The sequence below is a fragment of the Stegastes partitus genome, unplaced genomic scaffold, assembly GCF_000690725.1.
Source record: "Stegastes partitus isolate 25-593 unplaced genomic scaffold, Stegastes_partitus-1.0.2 Scaffold55, whole genome shotgun sequence".
Lineage (NCBI taxonomy): Eukaryota > Metazoa > Chordata > Actinopteri > Pomacentridae > Stegastes > Stegastes partitus.
In genome coordinates this window covers 156,435-179,233 of record NW_007577786.1, presented here as the reverse complement: position 1 = coordinate 179,233, position 22,799 = coordinate 156,435, and the positions used below count along the sequence as shown (strand labels likewise).

At 38.6% G+C, this 22,799-nt stretch overlaps 2 protein-coding genes across 2 annotated transcripts; both read left to right on the top strand.

Annotated features, from left to right (window-relative positions):
- The first annotated feature begins 534 nt into the window (after positions 1 to 534).
- On the top strand, positions 535 to 16,448 carry ankrd10b (ankyrin repeat domain 10b). The gene is made up of 6 exons (XM_008275538.1): positions 535 to 901; positions 1,683 to 1,835; positions 2,855 to 2,946; positions 12,222 to 12,487; positions 13,486 to 13,593; positions 15,865 to 16,448. Exons 1-6 carry the CDS (start codon positions 704 to 706, stop codon positions 16,056 to 16,058), a joined length of 1,011 nt encoding a protein of 336 aa, XP_008273760.1. The 5' UTR covers positions 535 to 703; the 3' UTR covers positions 16,059 to 16,448.
- A 652-nt stretch (positions 16,449 to 17,100) lies between these two features.
- ube2al (ubiquitin conjugating enzyme E2 A, like) lies at positions 17,101 to 22,190 on the top strand. Its single transcript, XM_008275537.1, has 6 exons — positions 17,101 to 17,273; positions 19,336 to 19,416; positions 19,519 to 19,544; positions 20,055 to 20,144; positions 20,226 to 20,314; positions 21,392 to 22,190. The coding sequence occupies exons 1-6, from the start codon at positions 17,230 to 17,232 to the stop codon at positions 21,518 to 21,520; spliced, it is 459 nt and encodes a 152-aa protein (XP_008273759.1). The 5' UTR covers positions 17,101 to 17,229; the 3' UTR covers positions 21,521 to 22,190.
- The last annotated feature ends 609 nt before the right edge of the window (positions 22,191 to 22,799 follow it).

Sequence of the window (22,799 nt, the reverse complement as noted above, 5' to 3'; positions counted from 1 at the left end):
ACCAGAATATTAATAAACACTCACTACAGTAAACTTCACATGAGGACTATACATTTCTTCTACAAAATCCAATTGGAAGCTGTAAAAAAAAAGAAGAAAAAAGAAGAAAAAATCGTATAATATTGCAAATGAAATAAAATAATACAAAAAAATACAAAAAATGCAACCAAAAAAAAGAAAAAAAAAACTTTTGTTGTTTGGTGCTATACATGTTATGTATAGGAGCTCCAAAAACATACTAAAAACGTCTAAACTACATGTTATATGAAATGTGTGTGATGAACTTAAGCTGTTGACAAAAATCGAATTGGAAGCTGTAAAAAAAAAAAAAAAATAAAAAATAAAGAAACAAACATGTAATAAAAGGCGTTGAATAAAGATAAGTTAGTTACACTGATATACGTATAATAAAAAAAAAAACCTGGCAGCAGCAGCAGCCCGTGAACAGGAAGTGAGGAGCGGCAGATCCAGTCCGCAGTTTGCGGATTTCTCTGCGCTCCTCAAGTTTCACTCCGGCGCGTGCTCTGCGCCGCCTGCTTTGTGTTGTCAGGCAGAAAGACGCAGCAGTCAGTCAGGGTGGCGTGTGTCCTGATCCACGGGCACCAAGTCTGCGCCCACTAACAAACAATAGCCCCAGCACTTTACAGCCTCTCTCTGCAGGAGTAGCCGGCTACCGTCCATCTTTCCGCTCCGCTCCGCTACCATGTCGGTGAGTGTGGAGTCTGGATTCTCGAGCGAGGAGGTCCTGAACAGCCGCTTCCCGCTCCACCGGGCTTGCAGGGATGGAGACGTCGGTGCCTTGTGCTCCCTGCTTCAGTGCAACTCCAACCCGGCTGACCTCACGGTGGAGGACACCTTCTACGGCTGGACGCCCATACACTGGGCCGCTCATTTCGGAAAGGTAGCTCGTTAGGTGATGTGTTGAGCCGTAACTGGTTTCTCCTGGTGAATATTCCGGTGAAACGGGATCCAGAATGAGCGGCGGCGCTCTCCGACATGAGCCTCGTCTCGGCCATTTCCTGATGTTTGCCTCGACTGTTAGCTGATGAGACCGAACAGCAGCCATCGCTGACTGGAGGCGGACAATGGACCGTTAACGTTAAACTCGTACTGTTCAATAGCTAACGCAAGATTTCTCAAATTATATTAAAATATCCTGCATTTTAGGTGCGTTTTATGTGTTATTAAGCGAGAAAAATGCTAATTTAACGGCTGTTTTGTGATGCGTTGACCACCAATATGACGTTACGGCAAACATAAACGTTAGTTAGCTAGCTTGTTAGCTAACCTAATTAACGCTTATGTTAGCTCGTCTAACTAACGTTTTTTAAATCTTTTTAACCTTACAGTTGTCTAAAAGGGTGATATCTGGCCTCAAAATGGTTGTACGTTTAACTTCCATCGCTAAACACCCTCAAACATACTTGTGTTAAAATGAGTTTTAAACAAACTGCGCTTTTGGAAAAGGCAGGAGCAGTTTGCACAGATGCCCAAAGCAAAACCTCTGGAGACAGACGGAGAAACCGAGTCAGTCCACGTAATAGTGTTGCATTTTTTTTTTGCCTCCATTCAACCACTCACGTGTCCAAACCTGCCCAAAGCCACAGAAAAGCAGTGAATGAATGTGTGCATGTGGTCTGTGTGATTTATTGTTTTAATGCTATGCTCCTGTTTCTTCACAGCTGGAGTGTGTGATGCATCTGGTTCAAGTGGGCAGTAATGTGAATGCAGTCACCTCCAGGTTTGCACAGACGCCCACTCACATTGCTGCATTTGGAGGCCACCCTGAGTGTTTGTTATGGCTACTTCAAACCGGCGCAGATATTAACAGACAGGTATGATCATCGTCTGCACACTCAACACATGTGAATTTAACAGTTGAGTTGGTTCCAGGAATTTTTTTTATTATCAACATTACCTTGCAGAGACGCCTGTAAGCAGGAGCTTTTTGCAAAGTTTACTCACTGTACTGGGGGAAAACACCGCTTGTGGAAATAGAAACTTCGATGTAAACAGGCAGAGGTACCAGTGTGGGAGTGAAAAGAGCACAGCAATGTGAGGGGGTTAAGCTCAGATGATCCCATCAAGCAGGATCATTGTAACCGAGGGTCACGGCCTTTGCAGTTTTGCTACTTACTCCTCCACTTGACCTATATTCTTATTCTGCGTGCGACCATCGCGTTGTGTCATGGTGGAGTTACTGTCAGACTGTTCTTTCTTTTAACTGTCACATCTCTTTCTCTCAATGGGTTTTGATCTGCAGACTCATGCACTGAGGCTATATTTTATGCTCCACTGCACTTCTGAGGGAAAATCGGATTAGTAGGTCACAATGACATAACATGTTGTCGTCATCACGAAGCACATTGCGAGCAGTTTCCTTTGAATTTGCTGAGCATATGAGGGAATGTAACACCTGGGGAAATTCTAGGATTTATGATCTTTCTTCTCCGTCTTCATAGTGGTTTGACTTGGCTGGTGTTGGATAGTAAAACAGCGTCGTATTAGAACATGCCCTACATTGCATTGTGGTTACAGACAGACTTCTTAGTGCGGTTTTTTTCTCCCTTCCATCTGCACTCTTACTAATGTGTAACAGTAAATGTGTGTGGGGGATGGTGATGTCTGGGTGAAAAGTTCAGGCGCTACTCTGCAGAGTTACACCCTGTTATCTTTATCCCTTCTGTTGTCTGTCCTTGGAAATGGAAAAGGCGGGAGTAATGGAGTATACGTTTGATAAAAACTCAGACATATGCACTGTCAGTGTCTGAAATAGACAAGTGTTTTTGCTCACAGCACTGATCTTGTGCACAATACAGTCTGTGTGTAACAGCAGTCTTTTGTCATCACACAGGACTATGTGGGCGAGACGCCCATCCACAAGGCTGCTCGTGCGGGCAGTCTGGAGTGTATCAACGCTCTCTTGATTCAGGGAGCGAAAGCTGAGTAAGTCCTGTGATCAGTCCTGTGACCTCATTTCTTTTCCTCTGTACTATCCAACATCTCAGTTACACCTTTACAAGGGATCACCACCAACCTCAAGTCAGAGCAGTGATGAAGTTTGATTGCTTATTTATATGTGGTTTCTCCACACATGCCGACAGATTAATCATAGGACCTGCAAATTAACTGTGCAGGTCTGAAATGGATTTGACAAACATAAATTTATGAAACGTGGAAAAAAATAAAAGTAATCTGGAACATTACATTTCTTGGCAGTATGGCTGATGCATACCCAGCCAAAAGGAAGCTGCTCTGCTAAATAGTAACTCTACATTAAATCATTTAGGTTGTGTCAGTGTATCACAGTAAACAATGTTAAAACATGAGCACAAATTTCAAGAGTGTACATTTAGTTCTGTTAGAGATCCATAGAATAAAACACCACATTGACCTGCTGCTATGTGTTATTTCTGGTGATAACATTTACACCAGGCAACTGTGTAAACATTCCTATCTCCCAGATTAGATTAAGAGTTGATGGAGATATGGTTTGTTGTCCGCAGAGAGTTGCGACATATTGTCTGGAAAGTTCAGGTGTAGCTGACAACACTTAGCTCACAGAATGCTAAGTCATTGTTTAAAAAAAACCCAAAACCCAACAACATGTGAGTCTTTAACCTCTTCAGCTAAAGAGTTCTTGATTATGAGATGTGGTGCTAAACATTAATGGAATTGGTGGTGCTCCCTTGAAAATGTGACACATTTTGTTAATCCTTGAAATTGTTGTTTATCATTGCAACAATTCGCATTAAGTTGCCCTCTGTGTGTAATATTATTTGCTAGCATATATTGGATTCATTGAGAATTATTCATAAGTACTGTTTTCATTGACTTTCAGCAGACACTTTTATATTGCCTTTGTAATTTAAAAGATACCGACATGTTAGTAAAAGTTAATAATTAACTGCGCGGTGCCTTTGATCTTAAATGGCTTTGGAAATCTCGCACAGTTATTACACGAGCATGAGGACAACTTAATGTAAAGGTTGATAAACTGTTTTTTACCTAGTAGGCCATATTGCATGATCTTTGTTAAATCTAGAGTGTGGTTTTCTTTGTTAACATTTGTTTTGGTTAGTGTCTTACATACACAGCTTGACTGGATGACCAAATGCACATTATGTCTGTCCTGAAACTGCTGTTACTGTCGTTATGAAAAGGCTACAGGCTGCTGCATTAAATGAAAATGCTTGAATCATACAAAATTGGTATGAATTACATTTTTCTGAGCGTGTACAAGAGCTGCTAGATCAGTTTTGGCGACTGTCATGTCTACTTTTAGCATAAAAATTACACAGAAAACTCTTGGTGTTTGGTAGATACATGGATGGGTCACTGTAAATGGATTACAAAGTGTTTGATTTCATATTATACGTTTACTTTTTTAGTAGTATTTTAGGATGTGGACGTGCAGGATGTGTAATCCTCAGCCACACCTTTACTGTTGGCACATGCTTCTTTTGTGCTGCCAGAGTTATTCCATTTACAGAAAACATTTTGTCATTGTTAATGCACCTGAAACGTGAGCTAAGAGAACTTTCCTGTTTGTTAAATTTAGATCAAAGACCTGCAGGGAGGTGAAACTGTTACAGATGATTATAAGTGTCAACTTGGCATGCTTATTATTTCCTAAAGGTCATAAATGTCGGCTGAGTCAACTAAGCACTTAATTTATCTCCTGGTCGAAACCGGTTATGTAAGTGCAGAAACAACAAAACTTTATGAGCTGCTTGTTGCTCATACTCAATCATAGCTGAATGAATTGCCTCATGCATGGTTTGGCTAAGTCTCCGTTTTAATGCAGAGACACTAAAACTTTTATTTAACCTGTATTTTAAATTATTTACCAGTTTAAGTAGCAGATTCACAGTTTATTTTCTCTCAGCTAAATGCTTTGCCCAAGATTTCATTTTCTGTTGCAAGCTGCACGCCTTTTCTTTGTGATACAATTGAAATACAGAAACACCAAACTGCTGGGGAGTTTACAGATGCAACGTTTATTGTGTGTAGTTTTTGGAGTTAAATAAATGTGACCTCACTGAATACTGTCAGTGAAGAGAGTCAATATTGTAGAGAAATATTAGCCATGAGCTATTATGCACAGGTTCAAACAAGGGCAAAAGCCATTTGTGTTTGACAATACTAATTATAACCTGATGTGCTAGTTCTGTTGACTTTGTCTTCTCTTGCTTCACTGAGGAATGTAAATAATGCAAACACACCTTTTTTTTTTTTTTTCAAAGGTTGTGAAAACACAGATGTAAAACATCTTCCTCGTAGTTTCAGTGCATGTCTCCTAGTGACAAAAGCACTTACTATAAATGAAGAAATAGCAACAAATAACTGCTGTGTCAAAGCTAAAACACATTAATCTTTACGAGTTCAGGATAATTTGCTTTTAGATAATTTTCCACAGCATATGAAACCCCTGGTTGCTTTGACTGTTTCAACAAATCCAATCCACTGCTTTTGTACAGACATGTTTAAAAATGTTCCTGTTGAGGTTCTGTGATGTGCATTTGGTCATCAGCTGATGAGTACTGTTTATGATGAAATTGATATGTGATTTTTTTCCCCACAGCAGATGACAGATATTTAGTTTAGTCTATTGTCAAGTTTGTTTTATTTATTTATTTTTGTAACTTATGACCCAGAAATATAGTGGGCACAACTGGGAGGGAAACTAAGGCACACCAGGTGGGAATGAGGCTCATGACAAAATAACTTCAAACTTATTGTTACTAACATATTAGGGTTTTTTTTTAAGTTTGTTAAATAAATCAGATAACAAAGTACTTAACTGTAAAAAAACAAACAAAACAAAAACATTATTATCATTATTACATGGCTTTCAATAAAGTATCTCTAAACATATGTGGTTAAATACTCCAGATTTAACTGATGTGCTGGATATTTAGTAAGAAATTGTCCACCTAATCAATAAAACAATCTCTATGATGATACACCGTGTATCATGTGCTGCTGCAGGCTCTGGTGTATGAAGAACACATTTATGACGGCAGTGTTGCTCTCTTTTTGAACATTTTGTATAAATCATTTAGCATCCCTGAGGCAAAAAAGTAAAAGGGCTTAACAAAATGTAAGTTCAAATGAATTACATACACAATCAAAATCATCAATAGAGATCTAATCTGAACCCTTTTCCCCTGTTTTTGTTGTTGTAGCAAAAATCTAAAATAAATGCAGACAGTTTTGTAGGTAACATGGTATAAACTAGATTATAAATGTACCTTTTTAGCTATTACAGATAATTCTTAGATGTGGTAATGTCCTAAGTAATTAACAATATACATGATATATTTTAATAATAAACTATTCTGTGTCACGATGGCAATAAGTCAGTAATAATTTTATGCAACCGTTGCGTAGTAAGGACAAACATAAGCTTCTTATGTAAGCATCTTTGATGTTTTTGTGACGCATAACACTGTTGGACAACTACATTAATTCACTTCACCATCTCTTACCCGTTCTGTTGACTGTATCACACACTGGGCATGCTTCCCTTCATCTTTTAATAATAATATAATCTTTTAGTGTTATAATCACCCAAAACAAAAATATACCTTCATGTACGTCTTTGCTTGTACATGAATATTACATGTAAAAAAATGAACACAATTATTCCAGGCTGAGTCTTTCCTTAGTTTTAGGCTCTAGTCAGATATTCAGAATGTCCTTTTTCAAGGTAACTTGAACATTCAGTCTCCCGTCAAGATGTCGGACCATCCATCTCTGTGTCGTGGTTTCTTTGGGATTATCTTTGGAGACGGATTTAAGCTCCCTGCTGTCACACATCTAAGAGCTTCCTTTGCACTCCTGTCTGCAGTGGGAGTATAATACCCAGTTAATTCTTCATTACAACTTGCAGTGCTATCTATTAGACACGAATGTCAGCATTTACTGTCACGATTACAAATAATAATTAATACCACCTCCAAACACTTGTTAAATAACTTTGAACAGTGATGCTGCCTTATTTATCGCTTTAAACACGCTGGAATTTTTATGTGGCATCGAAAATGTGGATGACGAATGCAGTGACCTTAGCGTTTAAGTCTCTGGCCTTGTCATCAGTTTATCTTCGCTGGATTCCTCCTCAGCTAAATGCTCTGCTTGTTGACTTCCTTTAAGAACATTCTTGAGCAAAAGGCCTTCGATTTCTTCTTTGCTCATACTACCTCCCTTCTTCTGTTGATCTTGGAGACACATCAAAGACTGCGAGTAGCCATCTGACCTGCGCCTTCATGAGGGGAATTAATTTGTCTCTCAGCAGCCTGTATTCATTATTGTGAATTTGTCTGCTTTGAATATATTTTAGAACAAATTGCAGCTGGGTCTTCTTCTGCTTTTCTTCACACTTGCATACTCAGCCTTTTTGCTAATGGAAGAAAAAGGAAAAGCTGAGGTGAAGAGGGAGAAGAAAGTGCACAAAATGGATTCTTCTTACATTCATTAGGAGGAGCTGCACTGTCTCTCCAGCTGCCTTTGTCACCGATTCAGCACTTAATTGCCCAAATAGCTGCTGATAGACTGAGTGCGGTTCTGGATGCACCACAAAAAGCCTGTAGATATGGACTAAACTTCCCCAACAGCACCTAATGGCCTACTGTGGGCCTAATGAGTAGGCGCCCTAATACCTCTGATATGTTTATGATATATCTGGGTCAGTTTCAAAATATGAACAAAAGCTTTTACCCACAGGGGCTTTTCATGAAACCTTAAGGGAATGAATTCAGCTGGATCTTGGAAACAAACTGGAATTTGCTTTATCATACCAGTGGACTCACCGTTGGATGCAACTTGAGGGAATGCTGTCATGGATAATACATCTCCATTTCCTTCATATGCACACACAAGTGTTGTTTCTTGCAACTTTTTACACTGAAGAACCCTTTCCGGACAAAAGCTGCAGTGCTGTTGAAAGATCGAGGGAAAAGTGTCCTTATCCTCTCTTTCAACCTTACATACTTTCATTGAAGGACATTTTTTTTTAGATTTAAACATAAAAAAATAGGAATAAATCCATTTGACCCAGCTGGACATCAATGAACCTAACTCTGCCTTGTGCAGTGTAAATACTAATCTTCCTTATTTAATTTAAATCCTAAAAAAAAAAAAAAATTCAAACTATGCTCTTGTAATAACTTTAATAGCTTTTTATAATACAACCATCTGGGATAATACAAACTCAGATATTAAAAATATTAAATAAATGATCTATTTCTATTGAAGTGCTCACAAATGTAGAAACGTTCTAAAACTAAAATTTCTAATTTGTCATGAGCCTCCAAGTGTACAGGTGGTCCAGTAGCAAGCTAGCAGCAGGTAGGACAGAGCTTAGAGGCTGCCGGTGACGAGAGTAGTGCAGACATGCTTAGAGCAGCTGAGTAAGATGGGTTAGACTTGCATAGCATCATGTACTGAACTGTTTAATGCTAACATCATCCTGTTGCAATGGTTGTTCACTGTCATTTCACTGTACCAGATATTTTCCTTTATACACAGAAATGTTTTATTTTGTATGTCACAGTATTAACCCTATACAATATCATAGTCTGTTTTGACATCTAATCTTTGTCACCTTTTCCTTTATGAAAGTGACAATAAGTTACAAAAGAAAGTTTTCTGTACTGTTAACAGAACCAGAACCGTACGTCTTAATGTTTTGCAGCCATTGAATTGGAAATGACTTGGTTTTTTCAAGTAATCCTAGAAAGGGGGAGAATAGACACTGCTGAGTCTGCCCCGTTCCCTGGGATAGCCGCACTGTTGTGGCATTGAGTGTTCTCACTATCGCTTCCTATCTACACACTGGCAAACTGTTGAGGTATTTCTTGCGGTGATTGGTTTTAATGCTAGGTTTTTTATGAATCAAAACTAAAGTTTTAGACCTGCATGCTTTGCTTATTATCCATGATTGTATTTAGCTTTTTGTTTTTTGTTTTATGATTTGTTTATGATTTTGTGAACTAACCATAGGAGTCCTTTATATGGACAGGTTTTAATCACGTGAGTCCCATGTCAACATGTAGCATGATTATAGGCTGCCTCTGGAAGGTTAGACAATAGTTAGAGAAGATACATATTGTGTGCTTAGGACCCGAAAAGCAAAGCATACCAGGCATTTACAAAGAATTAACGCTTCCTTTGAAAAAATAAATTTAAAAAAAAGTACATGCCAATCCTGGGTTAAGTGTACACAGTTATCAATTTTGTTGAATCAGAGTTAACTGTGGATGTGAGGTCTCACTAAAGGAATACTGATGCGATTTTTTTTTTTAGGGCAATAGAAAGAGACAAGTGCTTTTCAGTTATGCATGGGTCACTCAATAATTCAAGTTGGAAGAATGTTAGAGTACAAATTAATGTTAGATGCAAAAGCTACAGAGTTAAATATTTTATGGCGAGACGAGGGCATTTAAGGAGATGTAATGAGTGAGGATGTACGAGCAGCCGCCAGTTAATCTAAAAATAATCCACTTTTCAGAATGTTCAGTAAAATTTAAATGTACTCATCAGTTATTTAAAATGTCTCAGACTCTCATCGACACTTAAGTCAGATTATTTAGCTACTTTTTTAAACTTTGTGAATCAAATGTATTGAAAAAAGTTCAAAAACATGGTGCTGTGGTAACTCTGCGGTACTTTAAACCTCTTCTTTATGCTTGTCCAACCCCAACACAAGGATGTAGTGATCTGTGGAAGTTTATGGGATTGCTAATTTGTAAATATTTAGGAGATTTTTAAATTGAACGGTGACTTTAGTCATCTTAAGCCCTCAATTTGTTTAAAAAAGGGAAGAAGCCTGATTTTGAGGAAAGCTGTGGTGGGATCTGATCTGAGGTCAGCACACATGTTGATCTAGAAGATGCACATTTAACCACTGAGGTTAAGTGTCTAGACAACAAGTATGGCTAAAATACCATTTACAATGAAACAGAACTACAATGAATGCAGTGAACAATAATGATGAAATAATCCAGTGAATTCTTAGAAAATATTTTCCTCACAGTCATATTTTATTCATCTGTCTCTCTGGTTCACTGCTTTTCTCTGGGAACTGTTTTGTTCAAAGAGAGACAAATTGAAGTTGTTAAGATACTAAATAGTTAATTTGATTGAGGGTTAAAAATGGCAGCTTATGACACATCAACAATTCTATTCCTTAGAGTGAGACCAATCCATCTACCTTATCACAAAATGGTTTTCATTACAACTGTAATCTCTTGGAAGAATCCTTTTGGAAGCGTTAATTTTGAAGGGGACGGGTAATGTGCACCAAGTTATTGTGTGATTTTTACTCTTTTGTTATTTTTAAATCTTCAATTCTTTATAAAATGTTTTTTTCATGTGCACTAGTTCTTGAAATGTTTCTTTTTGCACAAGTGTTTAGATAAAAATGCAGAGAATGAGCAATTTCTAAACCACATGAATGACCAAACAGTAACTGTTGTACTTCAAATTGTGCCTCACTGTGTGGAAGTCAATGTCACTGGGTTCTAACGCAACAGTTTATAGTGAGATAAAATGAAGCAAAGGAGCTTATTCATGAAGTTTTTAGATTACCCACAAAGTATAGTGTTATATTCAGTCCAGATTGGCAATACTTTTTCTCTAGTGTATTGGATTGTGTATGAAATACCCCACAGATAGAGACTGTTTCAACCAAGTGCTTGGTTGGATGTGAGCCAGTAGTCCCAGTTCTTTGACAAAGGCTTAGCTGTTTGCTCAGAGAACTCATTCTGCAGTGTGATGACATTTAGGATCAGAACAAGTGCAGTATTGTTTTGTAATGTGCTAACAGAGAAGTGAGAAATTCCCATCATTAAGCTGAACGACATCTATTGGTTAGTGGAACATTTTCAGTGTCCTTCAAAAGTTGACAAGCAGACACGTGATCCTGCACGTTACAGCAAAAAGAGAATTTCTTTTAACCAGCAGTTTATTTACTATTAAGTGCTGCATAAACAGTATACTGAAAGATTTAATTCTCATGTAGTACGGTTTGATTTAATTGACAGGACTAGTTTTCTGTTCTCCAGTGAAATTGCTTCCATACTAGAGTGCCATGAACAGGTCTGAAAATTGGGGGAAAAAATGTGACACAGCACTGTTTGCTCATTCATTACTGCACTCAGAAAATCACATTATTCCTGCTGCAACTGGTTATGATTAACACAACTGTACAGAGACTCTAATCTGAATTATGAATGGTTGAACAAGTACTTCTTAAAGGAGCTCAACTGTTTCTTATCTTTCATCCTCTTGTTCATCTTTCTTGAAACAAGATCAAGACTAGATGTTTATAACTTTGCTTGTCCAAGAAGAGACGTCTGGATTCCTGATGCTTGAGGGCTGCAGTTTGGCCTTGCTCCACTTTTCCCCATAACCATAAATTCTTTGGAGTTTCCTCTAAAGATAGAGCTGTCACATCCTGGTCCTCTCTGGAAATTCTGAGTCTTGGATTTATCTCTGAAGATGCCGTTGCTTTGCAAGTCTCCGTTGCTTTCAGGAATGCATCTTTTTTTCTGTGCAAGTGTCCTACTTTACACACACTCATTCTAATTAGTATAGATTCATCGACATGACTATATACATGCTTGGAATTTGGATGCAGCATTGCAGAAATCCTTGACCAGTATCATCGATGGAAACATGATGGTTTCTTTTCAGTCTTGGCACAATGCTCCTTGATGTTACATTCATTCTGCAGACCAGACAAACCTCACAGAAGTGACCTCCTTTGGATTCAGCAGCTCAGCTGATACAAATCGGAATCATCCGATTTGGTTCGTTGGATTGTTTCGGGTGCTCATTAAAATAAACTGGTGCATAGCTTCAGTTGTCTTAATCATGTCCTTTTGCAGCAGACATGTTTCCCTATTTATGCGGAAACTGTTTAAAAATTTAAGTTTTGTGGAAGATGCAAATGATCCTAAAGGGATCAGTCGTCATCTCTCATGAAGATGACGAAGAGGATGTGAGAGCGTAGAGCAGCACAGGCTATTTCTATACATCTGTGTTTGTCTGTGTGTGCGAATATTTGCTTAATGAGTCTGTGTGTGTGTGCGTGTGTGTGTGTGTGTGTGTGTGGGCCTGCGTGTGTGCGCTTGGGCTTGTCTTATTTTGTTTTTTATTTGTGTGAGTCAAACGTACAGTGAGTGTTTCTGACACTTGTTCTTTTCATTGTGCAGTATGAGGAATGCCAGTGGGCTGACTGCTGCTGACCTGGCCCACGCGCAGGGATTCCAGGAGTGCGCTGAAATTCTCTCCAATGCCCAGAACTTCCAACAAAACATGGCTCAGTCCCACAATGGGGTTTTTCTGAATGGCATGACCCGGAATGGGGGCCACGCTCACCCCACCATCCAAGGACGCAGCTTCTTGAATGGCGTGCCCAACAGAAAGCGGTCTTTTGATGGCATGGAAGCAAACCCAGGGAAGAAGGCTAGACCTAATGGTAAGATGCTATGCTAATCATATCTATTTGAGTTATTTTGGGTTACTTCTAAAGTAGTGTTGACAGCACTTGGCAGTTCCTTCAGTAAAAGGCTGTTTCACCGGAGGTGTGTGAAGGAGAGATACCACAGGTCCTTCCTTCCTGCTGCTGCCTGACTTGACACTCAGCACTGCTACCAGTAGACCACATGTAGAAAAAAACAAACTTTGTTTCACTCAGCAGTGTCAATACATTAAACCTGTGTTTAGAATAATACATTTAAAACACTCTGTTAACTGTCTTTTTTTCCACATACAGAAGATTCTGTGAAATATCAGTATTTTCTACTCATGGAAGAATATGTGCAATACCCATGTCTTCTTATAGGTGTATATAGAATAACCCTGTGCAAAATTATGTTCCATATTTGAAGGAATCTGTGCAATATTTGAATTTCTACTAATAGAAGATGTTACCTTATATGGCATCAGTACATCAGTAAGGAGGGGCTATTAGCCAAAGATGCTGCAAACATGAAATGCAACACATACGTTTTTAAGATAAATGTGCAGGATGTTGAAGTGACAGACAGGACTGCTCAGCATGGTTTTGTGTCTGTAACTTCTTCCAGACTGAAGAGTAGCGTAAAATGTGCAAATGTGTGGTAAAGGAGGACAGAGCTGCTGGATGGCTGTAGCTTAGAATAATCAAAGGTTTACATTTCACTTTCAGTAATGAAAAGGCCTGCAGTTTAGGTAGTTTAAAGTTGAGAAGCAACAGTTATTCAAAAGTGAATGGAGACAAACTAAGAATTTGCAGTTCTGCAGTAAAATCAAGTTTCTGCAATATCTCTCAGCTGCAGAGGTCTTTTTTTAATTGATAAGAGCAAATATCAGCATTTATTTTTGGAAAAACTGCAGCATGATTGTAATTTTTAAAGAAAAAAATGCCTTTGAATGGATATGGTAAAAACCTTCTAGCTTAGTTTTCACAAGACTGATGTATCCTTTCTGTCTTAGGTCTCTGCATGGCACCCGTGTTGCTGAATGGGAATGGGCCACTGGGTGGTGCTGAAGAGGCCCAGATGGAGAGCATGAACATGGAGTTGGCAGCGACTGTAACCTCAGGTGGGCCAGGAACCTTTGCATTTGGGCTGAATGGGTTTGCACCACCACAAGGGCCGGGGCCCATGGATCAGTGTGAGGACCAGGGGGGACAGGACAGGTCGAGCCCTGCGTCTAAAGAGCTGGAGGTCATCACTGTGGCATCAATGCAGACCCCCTGTCGCTGCACCAACTCTTACGCCTACCTGTAGAGGGCTTGTGTGTGAAATGGCACACTCTAATGTTCCCATTTGTATTGTTTGGCTATGTTTTCTTTGCATAATACGTGCATATAAGAATACTCTCGTTACATTTGATTTGGTGGTGAGCAACATTTGAAAGATATATAACAGTATGTGCGTGCGTGGTGTATTTTCTACTTTTCCATGTACCTGATTATACTCGGATGGTATTAAGATTTCTTTTGTTACTCGGTTATATATATATATTTATATATATATACACACACACACAGTGCATCCGTCCAATGATACAAATAATTGTTATTTTTTAGGTTTATATTTAAAGGGTGATTTTGTTTTGCACAATTATACAGTAATGTTTGCACCAGCAGTGCAACTCTAGTTTATGTTGGCTTAATAGAACAAAACAAAAAGAATCACAGTTTAAAAGCAGTCTTAATTATTTCTTCCTAAATACTGCATTGTTTCATAATAACTTCAGCAGTCACCTGAACATAAGAATATTGGCCTTACCATGGAAATGTCAGTGGATTTCAGTAGCATTTCTTTAATTAATAGATTTGACTTGCTGGAATTTTTAAAGCTGTTATATATTCCTGCGGCAGGTTAGAAAAGGGGGAGAAAAAAAAGTGTTTTTTCAATTTTTCCCCAGTTTGTTAAATCTTTAGTAATGTTTAATAAGTCAAGCACTCTTGATTTAAAAAAAAATAAAAAATACAATAAATTTTCAAAAATGTTCAATTGGTGACATTAATATAAAACTGACGAGTGCCTCAGCACTCTGTAATATATACACCGAGGAAATGTCTCCTGGTGTTTCGCATTAGCTGAAGCTGTTTTTTATTCAAGAATGACTTTATGCCAAAGCATATCCCAACATGAATGTAGCTTGCAAAGTATAAATGACTCACTGTGCAGCTTTCTCATAGTTTGTAGATGTTCTGTACTAAGAAATAGTGGTCCATGAGCTTTGGGTTTGGTTATTGCTCTGTTTTTCCTTTGTGTTTATTTGGTCAGAAGTATGGTGAATGTTTACTGTGTGCGCGTTAGCAAGTTTTTTTTTTAGGCAACTAGCAGGGCTTGCACATGTATATGCTACATATATTACCCAGTATGATTTTGAAATTAATAATTGGCCATTTTACAATCAGTAGCTGTGTATAAGCAGTACTGCTCAAGAGAGTTTGCATGGATTTCCACACTGCAAAAAGCCTTATTCCTTGAGTAGTTAAACAATAACTTAATGTACATTATTTCCAACTTTTATAGATATTGGGAAATATTCTACTTTCTGTATTTTGTAGTACTGTTAAATGTTGAAGGTGGTTTCTGTTTATTTTGTTTTACATGGCAGCAGGTTTGAGTGTGTAGTCTTTCAATTTGGAGCATCCAGTGCTTAGTACTGAGCAGGTTTAGCTTTGTACTTGACTGTGTGAAATCATTAAATGTCGATAAATTTTATAAACGTGATTGTGGTGGCCTTTGTTTTCTTTCTGGATGTATTTGTCAGTTTCTGTCCATTTTGTTGTCTTGCAAAAATGGATTTTTGAAAAAAGCTACAAGTTTCACACAAATGCAAAATGAAGGCTTATAAACTTTAGCATAGTTTGACTATACTGGACTTCCCCCATTTTAATCTCCTTTTCTCATTATCTTGGGTGTTGGATTACGTTATAGGGTCTGGACGACTTAAGGTTTTCTAGACAAATGCAACAGAACTAGGTCACTGTGTCATACAACGCAAACTGTATGTCAGAACTAGCGCGAATCAGGATGTGACCCACTTAAAACAAGGTCTCAGGTCAACACTTGCGAGGTTGCATAAGGCTCTGGAATAAATTTCACAATTTATTGATCATTTTTTGTTTCTAATCCAAAGGGGTTATCGAACTAATCTTTTAGTGGGACAAAATGCATTCAATACTAAACATTTGTGTAGTTCGCCTGCTTTTAGTAGTTGTGCAAAACAAAATCAATCCTGTGTTTTTTGTTTTTTTTCCTGCCTCACTTGTTATATTATTAGAAGCAGGAATATGATCAAAACCTATTGATATACATGCAATTTGACTATTTCTTTCATTTACACTGGCAGGTGACAGACACTGTGAGGCTTTTTCCTCAAGTGACCCTGCAGCAGAAATCCTCTTCGGCCAGCACGTCTACAGTGATTCACCTGAGATCAATAGCACTGCAGGCAGCCAGGTGGAGCACCAGAAGTCTGTGAAAGCAGAGCAGTTGTATGACCATACCCTCTTCAGCACCATGCTTCTTTATCACGGTTCTTAAAATTTCAAAGGATCCAGCTGACAGCCTGTCCTTTTTGCCTAAATTACATGTAAGCCTAATTAAGCATTCATTCGCCTTAAAGCCACTGAGTGGTCCAGTTCATTGAATTTATTTGTTGAAAACAGCAGACCCATTGTTGTGGATGGATCTGAGATTTGTAACTGAGTAAAAAGTGGATTTTTGTTTGTACTGTTACGGAGAAAGTGTTTGTTTAGCTTGATATTACAGTTTGATTAAAATGCAAAAACTGAAATACACTACAAGTAAGCATCAGTGTTGAACCACTGCCAGTACTTCAATTTTGTTTCTGTCTCAACTTGATGTTAATGAAACCAGTGCTAATTCATCCAATGTAACTCATTATTAATTAAAGAAAAGGTTTTGCAAGAGTTACAGTTTGATTTTTTTTCCCCTCCAGTTTATTTTTGGACTGCTTCACGTGTCTGGATAACTTGTAAAATAAATATCTTCGTAAGGACAGCATGTGAGGCAGGTATGCTTTCAAACCTCAAGTCATAAACTTCCTCTGCTTCATGTATTAGATTGCACTATTTATTTATTTATGTATTTATTTATTTTCCTATAGTGAGCTCATGAAATGTAATATTTAGGGTGTATGCATTCATCACACTGTTGGTGAGCTCGTTTTATCCAGGATACTGCTCTAAATGTGCCCCACTGCAGCCTCACGTGTTGGGGCACACCTGTCACCAGGGCCGACCTTCATCAGAGCCGCGCTGCACAAACACCACGTCACTGTGGCCACGCCCCGCGGCAGACGACGCGCTCAAACGGAATGGGGGGGACGCACAAATCATATTAACTAAAATATCGTATTATATGAACCCATCTCGCTGAAATGTAATTAGATATTTCGGGTAGACGGTTTATAAATGACAGCGTATGTCTACTTATATTTCTAAACCAGAAAATAGTGTTTGATCCAGCACCTTCATTTGTCTCCCCCCTCCCTCTATGATGTGGTATCGTCCTGTAAACCTATCTAGGCTAACCAGAGGGTTATCGAGAGAACGACGGAAAGAGTCGGGCTCCCGTCAGCAGGGTTATAGGGAAGTTGTCAAATAACCATTGAATTCAAAATAACGTTTCGATCAAATAAGCTCCTGCCAACGTGTAGGTATTGTCAGTACCTATATTTACAAGTTAAGCCATGTCAACCCCGGCTAGAAGAAGACTTATGAGAGATTTTAAACGGTGAGTTGATGATCAGAAATTATGCCGATAACGCTGGTTAGCGATGATTTGTCAAAACAGCTAACATTAGCATAGCTTACGTTAGCTTCGGATAGCTAACCAGTAATATTTAATGTTAGCCTAATTGATTTGCTCGTCTCTAGAGTAAAACACAACCGTAACGCAACCAATGTAGCTTATCTTGTGTTTCTGTGAACCTGAATCATTTAGGTTAAGTATCGTTAATATTTTAAAGGCGCTTCGCCTGTACCGAGAAGCTAACATAGCTACATGTTAGCAGTGCTAGACTGCTACATGTACGGACACTTAAAGGCTGCCTGCTAACTCTATAGACCAACTAGCATTTAAATGTCCGTGAGAAGTGGCCAGATGGCAGGTTAAGTCATGGACAAATCACGTTTGTTGCGACGTTTCTGACCTTATTAGTCGATTAAATAGCATCGCCAATCAACATGAACTATTTGAATTCTTTTCGGTTGTAAACTAATTAAAGTTTGGTGGATGTTGGATAAAGAATCGTGGCGTCATTTAACATCACTGAGCGGTGTTATCACCCTGAAATCCCCGAAGAATACATCGCGTCAACGGTGAGAATAATTAGCGGAAGCCACAATATGTGGTCGGTGGCTGCATTTTGTGAAGTCAGCATCAGACTGGCTTGTTCTTCTAACAGCAACAGAACACTTTGTTCACTGAAATGGGTCGTTTCTTTGTTTAAAGCGAGCTTCGCTGCATGCAAATGTGAGTAAATACATCCCTCCGTTGAAGCTGCCTACCTGAGGGCCATTAACATGTTTACAGCTCACTGTACATTACACCAGCCTCAGGTTTTCTGATTGGACAGATTGTTTAAAGTTCTTACAGGACTGATTTGAGCTTCAGGAATTTGAACAGGTCTCTCCGGGTGTTGGGAGTGGCCTGGTTTTCTGTAGACATAAACTCTGGTTTAGTATGTTTCCAGGTGGAGATATGTTTGAATATGAGACAGACACTGCCTCTGGCACTGACTACAGAAATCCAGTTTTTAGTCTCAACCCGTGGAGTAAAGATGATTGCAACTTGCAGCTCAGGAGGACTATGAGAAACTGGTGAAACTTCACCAGTGTTGACCGGAGACCTTGTGAAACAGACTAAGTTGGGCAACAGCTGAGCCAGCTTACATTGAAATGGATAATGGGTCTGAAGGCCTTTTGGAAAGGGTCTCAACAAATTATATGATCAATATTCAGAGTTATCTAGGGCTGTAAGCTGGCTCAAAGTGAGGGTCTCTCCTGGACTTGATTGATTTATTCAGATAGCTGTTTAGTTGCTATTGAGATCATTTATATAGGGCTTTGGAAGTAATTATTAGACCTCTTGTTGTTTTCTTTAAAGTCCACACAGCAGGCCTTCAGCACCGACAGTTTTGTTCAAATTTTATGTTAGTAATTCAATTACAACATTGTCTTTTAAAAGACATGAACAAACTTCTGTAAAATTCCAACATATACAATTAATTCTGCTTAAAAATATGCTGTATTAATATTGTAAAATTGTCAATTCACACTAGGTGGCCAACGTTTTTTGGAGAGACTATTATTTTGTGCATAAGCTGTATTTGTAAAGTCAAAATATAATCCAAAGTAAATGACCACTCAGCAATCCTGTAAAGAAGTGATCACAGAAGAACAACCATGTCGGTTCTTGACAAAGCAGAACGCAGTAAGAGAGATTGCTGACCAACTTTGAATCAGCAAAACGGCACCGATAACAACCTCAAGAAGAAAATGCAGAGAACCACAACGGAGAAGGCAGAAACCAGTGGTCACAGTGGTCTAATCAGTATTTCCAAAGAAAAATGCTGATTTGCATTTTGTGGCAAGATTACAAATCATCAGGGTTAACTGAGCATGACAAGGGTTTTTCTGGTGGCATAGCCTAAAGTCATCTTTCAGGTCACCAGCCATGTTTCCAGGTAGAGTTATGTTTATTTAAGTATGAGAACCACCTGTCTTTGTACTGACTGAAAAAAATATCAAGGTCCCACTGTAACTTTTTTGCTTTTTCCCTTTTGGTCCTGAAGGCTACAAGAGGATCCTCCAGCTGGTGTGAGCGGTGCCCCATCTGAAAACAACATCATGGTGTGGAATGCTGTCATATTTGGGTAAGAAACTGATCTACCTTTACAAAGTGAAGCTCTAATAAACACATTCTGTGCGAAATGACTAACAAAATACCCTTTTTTTCTCTTTTTCTAACCTCACAGCCCTGAGGGAACCCCCTTCGAGGATGGTAAGTTTCCCATCATGTTCTTAACGTATTATTTTGTGCGTTAAGGATCTATTGCATGTAAAACAGCTCAACCTTAGCAACTGTACCAAATATAACCCCACCATTAGAGTTTTTAAAAATAGAGACGAGTTGCTAAAACAATTGTTATTGATTTGTTTTTACTGAGATGCGATGTTCAAGTGTAATTGTAGTGCATCAATTGAAAATCACTATAAAACTTGTTATACCTCCCATGTTATGTCACGCAAGTGCTGTAAATCAAAGCATACTTAAGTATGACTACCTCCCTGCATACAGTCATTTTCACCTTTGTTAAATTTTATTAGCTATACTGCAGTTGTAAAACCTGTAATATACAACCCTTAAATTTTTTCTTATTGACAGATCAAGTCTTATGCTCAAGTTAGAACAAGTCACTGCTCCCACATTTTTACTGCCTTCCTCACCACGAACACACAGTCAGGTTACATGTGTCATTAATCTGTTTTGTTTTTCTTGTCTTTGTCACAGGTACATTTAAACTCATTGTAGAATTCACAGAAGAATACCCCAACAAACCCCCCACAGTACGATTTGTGTCAAAGATGTTTCATCCAAATGGTAGGAATGCCGTCACCTGTGGTCGCATTGTAACGCTGGTGATACTCGTGGGCAGCGTATAACTGTGTTTCTATTCTACAGTCTATGCAGATGGCAGTATATGTCTAGACATCCTACAGAATCGTTGGAGTCCCACCTACGATGTCTCCTCTATTCTTACATCTATCCAGGTAAGAAACGTCAACATACAACAGTGCAGAAATAGATTTATATGAGTGTGGCCAAGCCTTCGTTTACTTTTTCCCAACCAAAAATAGAAAAGCTGTTTACTTACAACGTAAACAAATCCTGCCCTCTGGTTGAGAGGCTGTAACTAGCACAGGTCTTGTTACGTTTGTGTTTTATAAACTAAATATAGAAATAACAACGTTACTTAAAATCTCTGCTGACAACAAATTTCCAAATGACTGAATCGTTTCGATTTGAAATTGTACAAACTTGTTTCTTCTGACAAGTGAAAATGTCAGTAAGCCCAAGCTTTTACAGTGAGACTTTTACCTCGATGCCAAGGTGATGGGCTGCAACTAACCATTATTTTGAATGATCTGCCAATGAATTTATTGATTAATCTATCAATTGTTTGGTATATTAAGATTGAAAAACATCTTATTCAGTAAAACCAACAGTTCAAATAAGTATATTAAGTCAACAATCAAAAAAGATTAGAGACAAGATAACATTTGAGAAGCTGGATATAGAAAAAGAAACCTAATAATAATGTTCTGTCAGGCAACTAATTGATTAGTTTACTACTGAGGCTCCATTAAGGTGTAAAATTAAGATAAATCACCTTTTTTTGTGCATCTTTTTCACATATAGTTGTAGATCTTGTTCATTTAGTAGTAATAACAATGTTGATTTAGTCAAAAAATGTAAATTATATGTAAAAGGTCAAATATTTAGTTGATGGCTAAAGTCAGATGACAAATTACAAAATGCTGGTGTTATTGCGCAACAAACCCAGTGCCTCGGTTAGAAGGGATGTCTTTGAAAACAGATGACGGTCTGAAGATTTTCATTCGAAGGACTAAGTAGATAAATAGCTTGATGCTGGTTGGTTATTTTCCACCAAAACATTCTCACCTGACCTGTCCAGGGTGTCCCCTGCCCTCGCCCTAAGTCAGCTGGGATAGGCTCCAGCCAACCCACGACCCTAGTGAGGATTAAGTGGTGTATAGATAATGGATGGATGGATGGATGGACGGACATTCTCACCTTCAGTATAAATCTTTTTTTTTTCCCACCAGTCCCTGCTTGATGAACCAAACCCCAACAGTCCAGCCAACAGTCAGGCAGCTCAGCTGTACCAGGAGAACAAACGGGAGTACGAGAAGCGAGTGTCTGCCATCGTAGAACAAAGCTGGAGGGACAGTTGACCTGACAATCCTGATAGCTGCTCTCTCCATTGTTAAGCTGTGTGTGCTGCAAGTTTTAGTGGAGTACCTCTTAATTTTTGGGCCCCTCCCCCCATCACCACCACCACCTTTTTAATTTTAAGCTTTTATGCACTTTACCTTCAACTTCCCTTCATAGAATGTTTTTTTTTTTTCTTGCCCGCCAAGAGGGGTTTATTTTTTCTATTCCCTTTTCCACTTCATCAGGGGAAATGTGCTGAATCTTGCCTTGATGTTTTGTCAGTATGGACTTGAGGGCCATTACCCAAATATTCTGATGTGTTCTAACTTGCTGTAACAATTTCCCATGACTAATTATGTTAAATGTCTCCGAGGTTGCATCAGTGAAGTCATGGGTCCTTTCTGTTGTGCGCCTGATCTGTTATGTCAGTTTGTTTTCACAAGACAGCGGGATAATGAGCAGCCTGAGCATCACGGACTACAAGTAAATCAGACATCTTTACACCACGTCTTTTGCTGTGTTGTGAACTGTTACATGCATGACAGAGTGTATTCACGATCCTGTTCAGTTCTAGTGTATATAAAGAAACCTGCAACTGAAATTATGTACAGATTTTGCACTGGTTGTCCCCCCCATGTCACTTTTTCCAGTACTTGTAAATAAAAAAAAAACCAAAAACAGGCAAATTCATCCTTGTGTGGGAAGTTTTTTGTTGTTGTTAATTATATCTGCAAATGTATTACTGTTTGATAGCTGTCAGTTTATGTTTGCATCTAACTGCCACCACACTTACCACAAAGGATCTCTTCATAAATCGATTTCAATATAAGCGATGGAGGATATAATCCAATGAGTAAAAATGCATTTTGAAATTCAGCAAATACTAACGAGCTTTCGCAGTCTGAGTTAAAGTCAAAGGTTGCTCCATCATGATCACTCCACTGCAGCCCAGCAAGCAAACGCTGTCCAGTAAAAGACAAAACTTCACACTAAAAGACAAAAACCAGAAATCTGAATTGTGTAACTTCTGAAGCCTCACATTAGTCTCTGCTGAACTTTAAAAGTCAGTACAGAGCAAGAACTTTGTCCCACATTACAAACACTGACCTCACTTTAGCAAAGACTCCTGTCGTGGCCAGTGTTAACAGTTGCAGCGATCAATAACCTTTTCAATGTTCACATGACCATGTGAGTGATTGAGTAAGACACACCTGAAAACACATGACCCTGGCGTGTACAGTACTTCCACTAAAATGCAGTTGGTCCCATTTTATGGAATATTTGTATAAGTCAGGCTTC

What these genes read in the sequence shown, in the direction of transcription:
- ankrd10b (XM_008275538.1), top strand. Translation starts at nt 704, where the DNA reads ATGTCGGTGAGTGTGGAGTCTGGATTCTCGAGCGAGGAGGTCCTGAAC. An exon ending in GCGCAGATATTAACAGACAG is followed by an intron (nt 1,836 to 2,854) that starts GTATGATCATCG and finishes GTCATCACACAG; the next exon opens with GACTATGTGGGCGAGACGCC. An exon ending in GGCAGCGACTGTAACCTCAG is followed by an intron (nt 13,594 to 15,864) that starts GTGGGCCAGGAA and finishes TTACACTGGCAG; the next exon opens with GTGACAGACACTGTGAGGCT.
- ube2al (XM_008275537.1), top strand. Translation starts at nt 17,230, where the DNA reads ATGTCAACCCCGGCTAGAAGAAGACTTATGAGAGATTTTAAACG. An exon ending in AAAGATGTTTCATCCAAATG is followed by an intron (nt 20,145 to 20,225) that starts GTAGGAATGCCG and finishes TCTATTCTACAG; the next exon opens with TCTATGCAGATGGCAGTATA. An exon ending in CTATTCTTACATCTATCCAG is followed by an intron (nt 20,315 to 21,391) that starts GTAAGAAACGTC and finishes TTTTCCCACCAG; the next exon opens with TCCCTGCTTGATGAACCAAA.